The 14,229-nt window shown below is 53.6% G+C and overlaps 1 protein-coding gene across 1 annotated transcript; it reads left to right on the forward strand.

The window, feature by feature from the left end:
• The first annotated feature begins 561 nt into the window (after positions 1–561).
• Positions 562–837, forward strand: LOC138837687 (activator of apoptosis harakiri). Its single transcript, XM_070036633.1, has one exon. The coding sequence runs from the start codon at positions 562–564 to the stop codon at positions 835–837; it is 276 nt and encodes a 91-aa protein (XP_069892734.1).
• The last annotated feature ends 13,392 nt before the right edge of the window (positions 838–14,229 follow it).

Below are 14,229 nucleotides of genomic sequence, written 5' to 3' on the forward strand. Positions count from 1 at the left end.
GCCCCCAACAAACGGCAAACACGAGCTTGGCATTCCTCACCGAACCCCAAACTGGAGCTCAGTTGGGGGGTGTGGGGGGGATGGGTGGGAAGGAGAGGAGAAAAAGCCCTCTCCTCCTCCTCACCCCGGGGTCTCCACGGGGGGGGGTCCTCGCGATCCCCCCCCTACCCCAGGCCTGGGCCTCGCGGGCGCCGGCTCCGCTTCCACCGTTGCCGCCGCCGCCGCCGGCGCCTCGAGGGTTAAAAGTTACCTCTCGGTTTCTTCTGCCCGCAGCCACCCCCCCCCCCGGGGCCGGATGATGTAACCCCCCTCCCCGCGCCCTCCCCGCCCCCTCCACCATGTGACACTTTAATTAATAATAGCGCCGTCAGCACAACAAACGCACAACACAAGGAGAAACTTGGTGTCCAGGGGAGGCCTCCCCCCCGGCGGCGGCGGCGGAGCGCGGGGCGCGGGGCGCACAGGCCGGCGGAGGGGAAGCGGGGCGCAGGGGCCCGGCCGCAGCCCGCGCGGGGAGGGAGGGAGGGAGGGAGCAGGGCCTCGCCCGCCTCGCCCGCCGTCATGTGTCCGTGCCCGCTGCACCGCGGCCGCGGGCCCCCGGCCGTGTGCGCCTGCAGCGCCGGCCGCCTGGGGCTGCGATCGTCGGCCGCGCAGCTCACGGCCGCGCGGCTCAAGGCGCTGGGCGACGAGCTGCACCAGCGCACGGTGCGGCGGCGGCGCGCGCGGAGCCGGGGCCCGCGGCCGCCCCGCGCGCTCCCCCGCTGCTGGCCCTGGCTGTGCGCGGCCGCGCAGGTGGCGGCGCTGGCGGCCTGGCTGCTCGGCAGGCGCAACTTGTAGGAACGCGGGGCTGCTTGGAGGCGCCGGAGCCGAGACCCAGCCGCGCGGAGCAACAGGTACGCGGGCGGGCGGGCGGGCGGGCGGGCCGGGCGGAGGGCGGTGGAGGGGAGCGCGGGAGAACCCCGAGACACCGGGCGCGGGCGGGCCCGACCGGCGCCAGTCTGGCCTTCTCCTCCTCCCTGAGTCTCTCGTCTCGGCCGTCAAGTGTACCCCCCACCCATCCCCTACCCGTCCCCCCCTTCTTCCTCACAAGTGGCACTTCTACCGTTCCTCCCTGCCTCCTCTTCCTCCTTCTCTTTTTCCTCTCTTCTTCCTCTCCCTCCTCTTCCCCTTCTTCTTCCTCCTCCTCTTCCTTCTCCTTTTCCTCTCTTCTTCCTCTTCCTCCTCTCCCTCCTCCTCTTCCCCGTCCTCCTTGTCCTCCTTCTTCTCCTTCCTCTTCCTCCACACTTCTCTTCCTCTCTTCCTCTTCCTCCACCCCTCTCGTTCTCTTCTTCCTTTTCTCCACCCTTCTTCCTCTTCTCTTCCTCCTCTTCTTCCCCTTCCTCCTCTTCTTCCTCTTCTTTCCCTCCTCTTCCTCCTCCTCCTTCCTTTTCCTCCACACTCATCCTCTCTCTCCACTCTTCTCTTCTTCCTTTTCTCCACCCTTCTCCCTCTCCTCCTCCTCTTCTTCTATTTTTCTCTTCCTCCTCCACTTCGTTCCTTTTCCTCTTCCTCTCCTCTCTTCCTCTTCCTTCACCCTTCTCTTCATCTTTTCTTCCCCCTCCTCTTCTCTTCATCTCTTCTTCCTATCTTCTCTTCCTCTTCCTCCCCTCTTCTTTCTCCTCCTTCCTTTTCTTCCTCCTCCCCTCTTCCTCTTCCCCCTCCTTATTCTCTTCCTTTTCCTCCTCTTCCTACCTTCCTTTTCCTTCTCTTCCTCCTCTTCCTTTCCTCTTCCTATCTTCTCTTCCTCTTCCTTCCCTCTTCTTTCTCTGCCTCCTTCCTTTTCTTCCTCCTCCTCCTCCCCTTCTCCCTCTCCCTCCTCCTCCTCTTCTTCTTCTTCTTCTTCTTCTTCTTCTTCTTCTTCTTCTTCTTCTTCTTCTTCTTCTTCTCCTCCTCCTCCTCCTCCTCCTTCTTCTCCTCCTTCTTCTCCTTCTTCCTCCGCTCCTCCTCCACCACCACTACTTCTTCTTCTTCTTCTTCTTCTTCTTCTTCTTCTTCTTCTTCTTCTTCTTCTTCTCTTCTCCTCCTCCTCCCTCTTCCTCCTCCACACCCTCCTCCTCTTCCTCCTCCTCTTCCTCCTCCTCCTCCTCCCTCCTCCTCCTCCCTCCTCCTCCTCCTCCTCCTCCTCCTCCTCCTCCTCCTCCTCCTCCTCCTCCTCTTCTCCTTCCTCCTCTTCAGGGACTCTTGCCACGCTCTCCAGAACAGCCCTCTGGAAGGACTTCCACCTCCATCCTCCCCACCAGCCTCCCACCTAAACTACCAAGCGAAGTTAAACGTGTCCGGGAGAAGGAGGCAGAAGCCAGGCCGAATCATTACGAGGCATCGCCGCCCTCCGGCCTCTGCTCCCCGCCCCCTTCTTCCCACGCCCTTACCCCCAGGGCTGTTCTCCAGCGTTCGGTCCCTTCCCCTCCATCTCGGCCGCGGAAGCTCTCCGGGTGGAGGATTCCGGCGTCCCTTCCCCCCTGCCCTCCGTGCACTCCACGGGTTTCCTCTGCGCGCTCAGCTCCGAGGCTCCCTCTGCGGAGAGGTCCCGGCGAGGTCCGGCGTGGCGGGGCTCGGCCGCCTGTCCGCCCCGCGCCGGGCGTGCGGCTCTGGCGGGAACTCTGGGGACGCCCCGGTGAGCAGCTCGCGGCGCGCTCCGTCGGAGGCCGGGCCTGCGCGCGCGCCTTTGGAGCGCTGGCCGCACGCCGGGCGCCGGGCGGCGCGCGGGGCGCTCGGGGTCAGGAAAGGGCGCTCGGGGCGGGCGCGCGCGCGGGCGGGAGCGGGGGGCCGGGCTGCCTGGCGCAGGGCGGGGCGCGGCGGGGGGCGCAGGGCGGGCGGCCTGGCGGGGATGCCCGGGTCCCCCCCCCCCCGAGCCCGGAGCTCCGCCGAGCCCCGACACCTCGGGAAGCGGGACGCGGCGCCCGCGGGGCGCGGCCCGAGCGTCTGCGCCCCCCCACCCCCCGGGGAGAGGCGGCAGCCGGCGCGTGGGGGGCGGCGGCGCCCGGGGAGCTGCGGGGGTGAGCGGGGTGTGAGCCGGGCGCGCGGGCGACAGATGTCGCGTGGGCCCGCGCGGCCCGGGCGCTGCTGGGGGGGCGCTTTGGGGAGGGGGGACCTGGGGGGTCCCATCCGGTCCTCCCATCTCCTGTCCCCTTATCCCCCAGTCGTGGCCAAAGGGGCTGAAGGATCGAAGGGCCGTGGAGTCCCGGGGAGGAGATATTGGGGAGTGTGGGGTGAGCGTGGAAGCCAAGCCTTGGGCCGCGGAAAGAAGGGGGGAGAAGCAAGGGATGGGGGAGGGGGTCGCGCTGGAAAGGGACCTTGGAGAAACTGCCTGCAGAGCTAGGCGCTAGAAAGGAAATGAGAGGAAAGGAGAGAAATCTGGGAGCCACGAGGAAGATCTTGGGGTACGGGCAGGACCGCAGAAGCGCTCTGCTACTGGCGACAGACAGGATGGGGTGTCTGGGCCCCTCCATCCAGGCGGCCAAGGGCCAGGGCGGGACTTGGTGTCTGTGCCGGGGGTGCCTGGAAGACAAGGCCTCTGCGCCCCGGACTCTGGCGAGAAGTTGGGAAACTGGGGTGCGGGGCTCAGGACGGGGTGACGGGGAGTGACCTTGGCGGCAGGGACTGGTGTATACAATCTAGCCCCCTCCCCCGTTTCCCCGGCCGGTTTCTCTGGTCAGTTGTGTGCACTGTTCTGGGGACTTTACCCAACCCAGCCCATGGGGTGCCCTCCCGCCGATTTCGAGGTCCCCACCACCCAGAGTTCTCAAGCCTGGGGCTTCCTGACCCCAGAATGCCTCCCCCTCACCCCCTTTCTCCAGCGCGGTCCCCCTCGTTCCCTCTCTCCCCTGCACTCGGGGTTGATGACACGATTTCCCCTTTGGGGGTGCTCCTGCCCCCTGTGTTCCCCAAGTCGGGGCTCCCTGTCAGGCTCCTGTAGGCCCGACTTGGGGGCGCCTAGCGGCTCTGCTCTACCTCGTGTTTATGGCTTCATCTGGGCACCTCACCGCCCCCCAACTCCAGAAGGCAGGCAGGAGAGAAGGGCAGACCACGGAAAAGTGTGTTAGGGGGGCTCCGCTGGGTGCAGGGTGCTCCACACTTTCGGGGGGGGGATGGGACTGCTCCGGTGTCTCTAGGGAGGCTGGGTCCCCTCGGACATGTCCAGGGTGAGCTTAGCTATATGCAGGACTGGCAGCTCCAACCATGTTGTTGTCGGAAGTCATTATTCTAAAAAAATAAAAGAACTCCAAGCCCGAGACTCAGTTTTCCCTTACGTAAAATGGGGACAATGACCATAGGAAGTAACTGCGAGGTGCGGCTTACCCTGTGCCTGAGAAGGGGGCAAAGCTGAGGGAGCTCGCGTGACCGTGTTCCTGAGGCAGTTAACCTTCTACCACAGCCAGGGCTGGCAATCCCACGCCGCTCCTTCCCGGCTGCCCACCTGCGGAGTGAGTGCCAGGCAGGTTAGCCTGGCTGAACTTGAGGTTAGGGATCCGAAGAAACTGATTTAAGGGCACAGCCATGGGCTGGGGAAGGGGGCTCAGTGGTAGGAGCAGGAGCGGGGGAGGCCCTGGTTCAAGTGGAGGGGGGTGGAATATGTTCAGCATTTGGGGCTCTGTGAGCTGCAGGAGAAAGCAAAATTCCTCCCCCCCCCCCCATCTGGTTCTCAGGACCCTCCATTGTGAGAATTTAGGGCCATTCTTATATTTTAAAAGGGGAAACTGAGTCATCCCAAAATCAGAACTGGCATCCTTTCTAGCCCTGAGGATAGGAAGCAGTCCATTCCCACTCCACACCCCTTCCTACCCCCCCTGTCAGGATTTGGGAGATGCAAGAATGGGGAGGGGGGAAGATTTGTGGTAGCCTGCCCAGGTGGTGGGGGCTGGGGGTGTATAATAAATTCTTGCACTCCTGAGCTTCCCTTTCAAACACTGCCTGGGGGAAGGGGCAGGGTTGGTAACCAGTCACAGCTCCAAGATACCAGAGGGGAACAAAAGAGGCTTTATAGCTATCCCAGGCAGTTGGAGACGTGGGGAGGGAGGAGGGAGGAGGGTGACCTGGGAGGGGGTGGGGGAAGAGAGAAAATGGAGCCGTGGAATCTCTCTGGGCCAGGGGGCCAGAGGGCCAGAAGTGGGAGGGGACCTTCCTTGGAAGCTGGAGGAGAGAAAGGGGGATGCTGTACACTCCCCCCCCCCCCAGAGGACAGGCGGTCAGCATAAGGAAGATAATGGACCAGCAGGAGTCTGCTTTAATGAATTAATGACAGGCTGGCCCACCAGCCCGGCTTGCTAACTGGTTCTTGGTAGGTACTTGGGGGATTCAGTGGTTAAACCTGGAGGTGCATCTCCTCCTCCCCCTGTCCCCTCCCCTCCAGGCTGCCCTTCCAGCCTGCTGCACTCGGCCTGGCTTGCTGCAGAGCCCAACTTCAGCTTGGCAAGGGAGGGAGGCGGACAGCTGCTAGGGAGGAACTCTGGGAAGCAGCCTTCTGACACATGGCCTCTGTCTGGAGACATCTCTCCTCTAGTGTGTGTGTGTGTGTGTGTGTGTGTGTGTGTGTGAGAGAGAGAGAGAGAGAGAGAGAGAGAGAGAGAGAGAGAGAGAGAGAGAGGCTACAAGTGCTCAAGTCGCTGAGCTCTGTGTGCAGGAACAGCTTCATGGAGAGATAATTGTGTCCTAGAGAACCAGGCGCTGGTAGCTCACGCCTGTAATCCCAGCTACTCAAGAAATCGAGATCTGCCGGGCGCTGGAGGCTCTCGCCTGTAATCCTAGCTACTCAGGAGGCTGAGATCTGAGGATCGCGGTTCAAAGCCAGCCCGGGCAGGAGAGACCGTGAGACTCCTATCTCCAATAAACCACCAGAAAACCGGAAGTGGCGCTGTAGCTCAAGTGGTAGAGCGCTCGCCTTGAGCTGAAGAGCTGAGGGACAGCACCCAGGCCCAGAGTTCAAGCCCCACGACCGACAAAAAAAAACCAAACAAACAAAAGAAGTCAAGATCTGAGGATAGTGGTTTAAAGCCAGCCCAGGCAGGAAAGTCCATGAGACCCTTATCTCCAATAAACTACAAAAAAAACAAAACAAAACTGCAAGTGGAACTGTGGCTCAAAGTGGTAAAGCACCAGCCTTCAGCAAAAGAGCTCAGGGAATGAGCCCAGGCCCTGAATTCAAGTCCCAGGACTGATTAAAAAAAAAAAAATCCCAGAGACTGGTCAGGAAGATCTGGGGATCACATTGCCAGCCCTATTTTTTGCTGGTTAATTTGGAACTGAAGTCTCTTACAGACTTTTCTGCCTGGGCTGGCTTTAAACCATGGTCCTCTACATCTCAGCCTCCCGGGTGGCTAGGATTACAGGTGTGATCAATGGGTGCCTGGCTCTTGAATTTACCTGCTAATATCCGGTTATTATTAATAATACCCCATATGTCAGCTATTCATTGTTGAGTGCTACTCTGTGGAAGGTGCTGTAGATACCGGAAGGGCCAACAAAAGTCTTTGCTGTTGGAGAACCTGTATTTTACTGAGAAGAGAACCCCAGGATGAACGAAGGATTAATCACAGCTTGTTCTGGTTACTATACTTTACTCTGTGAGGAATTACTCCAAAACTTTCTGTGGTATTGGGGATTGAACTCAGGGCTTTGAACTGTACCACTTGAGCTATGCTCTCGTTTTGAATGATTTCAAACCATAGTGGCTTCAGACAACTATTTCATTAATGCATACTGTGGGTTGGGCATCTGGTCAGGGCATAGTGGAGGTTGTGGGACTGGGGCTCTGGCTGAGGGTCTGACTTTGATGCGGGAAACATCCTTCAGAGCCTCCTCTTGTAGTTTGGGCTTCCTTACAGCATGGCATCCCTGGGACTGGATTCTGACATGGTGATTCACAGCTCTGAGCAAGTGACCTGGGAACCCAGTAGAAGCCGCATGGCCTTCCTGAGCCAGCTTTTGTAACAGCAAGTCACCAACCAGCCCAGATTCCAGGGGGACAAATTAGATGCCACCCCAAGGTGCTAGAAGATCATAGGAGATAGCCCTTGGTGGCCCTATTCCCTGGTGACTTGCTTGTCATTTGGTGCCTAAGTATGTACTAGAAACCTGTTAGTTTTCAGCCTTGCTGGACACTCAGTGTCTGAGCAGCAATGGGTTCAGTGCTAACTGCGATGAATGCAGTATTTGACGGTGTTTGGCTAATTTAACTTAGCACAGAGATCATTTGAGAAAGGCTAATAGCATGCACATAGATAATGTGCAGAGTGCCTGTTTGCAGTGCAAAATGGCCAGAGAAGGCCATTTTGGCAAAAGGGCCCACATCTAAATATGTATTATTATTTCTTCTTCTTCCTCCTCCTCCTCCTCCTCCTCCTCCTCCTCCTCCTCCTCCTCCTCCTCCTCTGTGTGCAAGGTGGGGAGTATGAGGGGGTCCTGGGGCTTGAACTCAGTGCCTGGGTGTTATCCTTGAGCGTTTGCTCAAGACTAGTTAGTGCTCTACCACTTGACCAATCTTTACTGCTGACTTTGGGTGGTTAACTGGAGATAATAGTCTCTCAGACTTTACTGCCTGGGCTTGGTTTGAACTGTGATCTTTAGATCTCACTCCTGAGTAGCAGGAACTATAGGGCTTTGGGACTGACTTTTCTCACACCCCAGGAAGGGAAGCAGGCTGAGGGCTGGCGTGCAGGGGCCTTCATTTTTCCATTTTCCTCTATTGAGTATCACTTCTGTGAATAACAAGAGCAAAAGAGGTTGGGTTTTTTTTTCCACATTAAAAATGGGGTCTCTTAGCCGGGCGCTGGTGGCTCACGCCTGTAATCCTAGTTACTAAGGAGGCTGAGATCTGAGGATCAAGGTGCAAAGCCAGCCCGGCCAGGAAAGTCCCAGGAGACTCTTATCGCCAATAAACTACCAAAAAAGAAGAAGAAGACGAAGAAGAAACTGGAAGTAGAGCTGTGTCTCAAGTGATACAGCTCTAGCCTTGAGCAAAAGCAGCTCAGGGACAGTGCCCAGACCCACAGTTCAAGCCCTAGGACCAACACCGAAACAACAACTACAACAAAAACTACATACACACCTGCTAAAAAAAATATTAAAAATTATGGAGAAGTATATAAAAACCGATGGTGCTCTATAATTCTGTCCCCATCCCCCAGAACATAACAATAGCAACATTAGTAACAAATGCACACCTAACCATGTGTCAGGGCTGCTACATGACCTGCCTGTGGAAATACATCTTGTCCTTCTCTCAGCAATAGAGTGGCACTGTTACTCCTTCTTTCCAAAGAAACCAAAGCCCAGAGAGGCTGAATACCTAACCCAAAGTCACACAGCTTTTAAGCACTTGAATCAGAATTCCAATTTTGGCATGTAGCTTTGGAGTCTGCACTTGTAACCATGCATACTACATATCTTGTCTCTGCCTAAAAATATCATCTGCTGGTATTATCTATCTTTCATGTATCATCTATCCATTATCAATGCATTCATCTGTCATCTGAATTTATCGAGTCTACCTATCCAGTCGATCTACCTACCTGCCTACCTAAAATCTACATCTATCATCCATTATCTCTATCTTCAATCCATTCATCACCTATCATTCATATCTATTTACTGTCTGTTATCTATCATCAAACCATCCACCCACCCATCATCTGAATTTATCTAAATTTTACCATCCATCCATCATTAATATCTATCATCCATTCATCCAACCATCCATCATATCTATCCATCCATCCATCTATCCGTCCATCATTTATCTATTTGCTGGTAACAGTTTGAACTAAGAGCCTTGTGCTCACTCAGTTTGCTTGCTCATGGTGGGTGCTCTACCATTCGAGCCACACTTCCAGTTCTGCTTTTTGCTGGGCTGTCTTAGAGATGGATTCTCCCTCTGGCTTCTGTGATTCTCTAGATCTCAGGATCAGTAATCAGCTAGTATTACAAGTAAGATTCCATTGGTATCTGGCTTAAGTGTGGCTCAAACTAATGCAGCTGGGTTCTCCACCAAAGAAAATTTGTGGCCAGAGACTAACGAGGCAAGATTTTTATTTTAGTTGATTTTAGGGCTTGTGAATAACAGAATGGAGTGTGTTTCTCAATTATTGAATGAGGACTCTGTCAGTATTCTTTCGCAGCAGAGGCAGCCCCAGGGCGGTGCAGGAGGCTGCCAGATGCTGACAACAGGAACCAATGTGTCCGTGACTCATCTTTTTCGTGAAGTCAGAGGTTAGTGTCCCAGCTAGAGGCAGGGGGTGTCCTCAGGCTGAGTCACCAGAGGATAGTTTATTGCAGGTGCCAGGACAGAGGTGTAAGCAGAGTCAGGGCAGGGACTATGGGCAGGGAGCAGGGGCCGGGGGGAAGGAGGCTGGGGTGGGGGTGGGGGGCAATCCGTGAGCAGCAGGAAGACAGACAGGAAGTAAGTATTCAGGATCTTGCTTTCCATTGGCCAAACCCAACAGGAAGCTGGAGGCCAGAGGACTCAGGTGGCTTTTACTAGTTAGATCCTGGTCTTTTTCAAGCAGGAAGTAATAAAGTAACTTCTCTCCCACCTTCTCTCTCACACTTTGTTCTTATATGACCAGTCCAGTGGGGAATGTGTTTAATCTCCTGGTAACTTGTAACCATAAGATCTACCCTTCATGGTATACAACTCAATAGTTGTTGGTTTTTTCTGTATACTTACAGTACAGAGTTGTTTGGGGGTTTTTTTTGTCTCATTATTAAATCTGGAACATTTTTGTTGCTGGAAAAGTAACTCTGGACCCATGAACAGTCTCTGTACTGTTCTGAGGAACTGTACTTTCTCTGAAGACTTAACTATGTAGAATTTCACACCCATGGAATCTGACAATATACATACAGCCTTCCCTACTGGCCTTCGATCACCTAGTATAATGTTGCCAAGGTTTAACCATCTTGGAACAGGAACCGTTAATAACATGGTTCTTTTTTTTTCTTTCTTTCTTTTTTTTTTTTTTTGGTCGGCCATGGGGCTTGAACTCTGGGCTTGAGTGCTGTCCCTGTGCTCTTCAGCTCAAGGAGAGTGCTCTACCGCTTGATCCATAGTACCACTTACAGTTTTCTTGTGGTTCATTGGAGATAAGAATCTCATGGACTTTCCTGCCCAGGCTGGTTTTGAACCATGATCCTCAGATCTCAGCTTCCTGTGTAGCTAGGATTACAGGTGTGAGCCACCGGCGCCCAGCATACATGGGTTTTTTTTTTTTTTGGTCGGTGGTGGGGCTTGAACTCTGGGCTTGGGCGCTGTCCCTGTGCTCTTCAGCTCAAGGCGAGTGCTTGAGCCACAGCACCACTTCCACATGGTTCTTTTTTAAGGCCCAATAATATTCCATTGTATAGATAGACCACATTGCGTTTATCTCTTCATCTGGTGATGGACATTTGAAGCATTTCTGAGTCATGCTGTTGTGTGGCTGCATGTTTTCGGTGCTTTGGGGTGGGAGAGGGAAATGCTTTTTTCTATTCCCCATGGAGAGCCTCATCTCATCCTGGCCACCTGACAATCCTTCAGGAGCCTTTCCTGACTCCCGCCTGAGCTGCCTTTTCCCTAGATTGCACCTGCTCTTCATGCTAGATCTACTTTCAGTTTCTTCCCACCTCTCTTTCTTTGGTGGTCCTTGAGCCCCTCGAGGTCAAACTTCATGGCTTTGGCTCTGTAGCACCAAGTGCTGGTGCTTGTGCATGAATGAATGAGTGAATGGATGAGTGATCAATGAACAAATGAATGAGCAACCGAAAGCAAGCAGAGATGGCCAGCTCTGCTCCACACATCGATCCATAGGGTGAATTGATGAAGGTACTCCATCGCATGCCTGTCTGCTTAACCTATAATCTATCGATTGGTTGATCTATCTAGTCTATATATGTACTTAGTCTACCTATTCTAGCTATCTATTCACCTGGTCCACCTAATCTATCTAATCCCTATGTATCTATCTCTAAAATATCTATCCAACCAGCCACCATCTGAATCTATCATTTTATCTATCCATCTCTTATCTTGATCTCTAATGTATCCACCATCTATATCTATCATCTTTTCTCTATTGTCTCTCTCTCTCTCTCATCTATGCATCCATTCTTCGTCTGTGTCTGTCATCTACTTACCAGTCTAATCTATCCCTTTGGTCTATCTTATCTCCCTACCTGTCTGTCTAATCTAGCTTTGGTGTTGGAAAAGGCATCCCGTATTGAGAGCACACTAGGCAAGCACTCTACCATTGAGCCACATCCTTCAACCTTGAGTTTTGCTTTTGTTACTCTCAGAAGATACTGATGTAAACATTCAGATTTGCAAACAGAGTACTCCGTGTGTGTGTGTGTGTGTGCGCCCACACATGCACGTATGTGTGTGTGTGTGTGTGCATGCGTGCACATGTGCAGGTACAGAGCTTCTGGGGATGGGTGGGGAAGACCGCTGAGGCTAGCTTTGGGGAGAAGCTTTTGTCCAAGTCTCAGAGCTTTGCCATAGCCCCTCCCTGCTCCCCCTCGTGCTCCCGCAGTCCCCAGCCCCTGCGCTGACGTCACCCCCCCCCCCCCCCCCCGCAGCTGTGTGCACTGACCGAAATACAAATCTCTATTTCTGCAGGTTGGCGAAACGCTGTGTCCTTGGAGAAAGCTGGTTCCCGTTTTCCTGAGGGGGAGCCCAGAGCTTGAAAAGGCCACGGCTGGCACTTCAGGAAGGAAGTGGAGTTAAGGACAAGCACTGGAGCTGACAGTAGAAACACAGACGGGCCCCGGGGAAGCCCTCGGGTGCGCCAGCTGCAGAAACCGCCATCCCCAGGCGATTTCCATATAGCTCTATATATACAAAACAAGAACAAAAATGACGAATATTCCATATCAGTGCATGCTGCGGAGGACACATTCCCTGCCCTTCTACACCTTGTCATGTGGACTCTGGTACTCTCTAATGTGGGGGCTCCAGAAGACAGCTGCCCACTGCTGTGCACCCCGGAAACTCACAGAGACAGCACCAAACAGCTGGGGCAGGAAGAGGTTAACACTACAAAAAGCAAGGTAGAAAGAAAAAGAAAGCAAGGACTTGGGGAGCCAATTTTGCAGGGGCTTTTGGGGATACCTCCAGTTCTTCTGGCCTCTCTCTCTCTCTCTTTCTCTCTGAGTCCCTGTCTAGATGAATCTCTAAATCCCACTGCCACAGCTGGAGAAATGGGATGGCTTTTCTTTTCTTCCTTTTCCTACCAATCTGGTGGTGTCTCTGGTGCTGTACTTCCATTTTGCTGGTGCTAAAGCAAGTCTCACCGGCACTGCCGTGGTCTTGGGATGCCAGACGTGAAGTTCCAGAGGACCAGAGAGAATTTTCTGTGTTGCTATTTTGGATCTTGTTTTAAAGCGACAAGTTACAAAAAAAAAAAAAAGTGCCACTACAAGAGTCTCTTCTCTTTCTCCATGTGGGGGGCAAATGCCTAGTTTGGGGAAGCAAACCTTGGGGCCTGGGCGAGAGGAGGTCAGGGCATAGCTTGCCATAGATGGGGGTAGAAAGCTGGCCTCACTGTGACTTGGCTGTGGTCTCCTCCACCCCTCAGCAGTATCCTGGGGGTTCAGCCCCTGCCCCCCCCGCCACTCCCTTAGGGCATTTCAGGGTTTAGGTTTTATAGCTGAAGGGGCCAAGAAATGGCGATTTATAAGCAAGGGGCTGTCCAGGGAGGAAGCAGGTCATTTACATGGAATGTACCAGCACCTCACTGATTGTAAGGATAAGCTACTATTTTCAGAAGTTTCTAGAAGGGCTAAAACTTAAAAAAAAAAAAGATGTGTGTGCTGAACTGTGACTTAGCTGCAAAGATTCTACAAGGAGCAGCCATTATCATTTATTATTATTATTATTATTATTATTATTATTATTATTATTACTGTTACTATGATTGCTTTCCTTCTTAGAAACCCAATGAAACAGGTGTTATTCCTAATTGGGCAGACAGAATGTCATGCCCACTCCCCATTCTCCTCCCATCCAAAAGAGAATCCTCCCTCCCTCTCTTCTTCCCTCCTTTCCTTCCTTCCTTCCTTCCTTCCTTCCTTCCTTCCTTCCGTCCCTCCCTCCCTCCCTCCCTCCCTCCTTCCTGAAGTTAATTGGAGATAAGAGTCTCTGTGATTTGTCTGCATCGGCTGGTCTTGAACCATGATCCTCAGATCTCAGCCAGCTGAGTAACTAGGGTTATTAGCTTGAGCCACCAGCGCCTGGCTGGATGCTTTTCTCAGTGGCCTTTTAAAAACAAAGCGCAACCCAGATGTGCTGAGGGTTGAGGGCAAGGTAGTCTCTGGTTTTACACCCCTGGGTGAAGCTCAGCAGAGCAGGTGAGAACCTTGAGACATCCCCTTCCTCCCACAGCTGAGGATGGTGGGGGCTGAGATGACGGTCATCCAGCCAGGAGCGCAGAGGAGCAGAGAGGCCCCTGCCTACCATAGTCTCTTGCTGTAGACCTTTCTCAGCCAGAGACAGGGTTGTGCTTGCTCCTGGGTCTTCCACTAGGGATGTTTTGTTTTTGAAATGTCTTAAAATGAGAGCTCTGCTTCTTTAAGGATGCACCTTCAAGGTCCCAGTGGGGAATGCAAGGACCCTTCTGGGGCAGAGTTAAAGGTCGCCTGGCCCTCCCCTGGAGGATGCACACACCCCATGCTGGGGCTGCCATTTCAAGGCGTTTCCCATTGTGGAGAACATGGAGGGGGGTGCCCCTGGCTCCCCAGGAGGAGCTTTGCAGCCTAGTCCTATGTACATATTCTCATGTATTATTAGGAACAGTGAGTCTATCGACTCCTGGCCTTTCTGTACACATCCTTGAGTGCAGTTCTCTAATGCCCCGATTTTTGATAGAAGGGGGTGTTTTTAATGCTTGGGTTTTTTTAAATATGAGATTTGACTTCTTGATGGACATTTTATTAGGAAATTGAAGCATGAGCTACGTGCATAAAGGGTCTCACCATCTCCTGTTGCATTACTTGGATTGATTGCATGAGACAGTGGGAAGGATTTTTCATTGTTGTTACTTTTGAGAGAGAGTGAGAGAGAGAGAGAGTGCGCATACATGTGCGCTGGTCCTGAGACTTGAACTCAGGACTGGGCACTTTAGCTTTTGTGCTCAAGGCTGGTGCTCTACCACTTGAGCCACACCTCCACTTCTGGCAATTTGCTGGTTAATTAGAGATAGCAGTCCTTCAGATGTGTCTGCC

Source organism: Dipodomys merriami, unplaced genomic scaffold (genome assembly GCF_024711535.1).
Source record: "Dipodomys merriami isolate MVZ:Mamm:240054 unplaced genomic scaffold, mDipMer1.0.p SCAF_274, whole genome shotgun sequence".
Classification (NCBI taxonomy): domain Eukaryota; kingdom Metazoa; phylum Chordata; class Mammalia; order Rodentia; family Heteromyidae; genus Dipodomys; species Dipodomys merriami.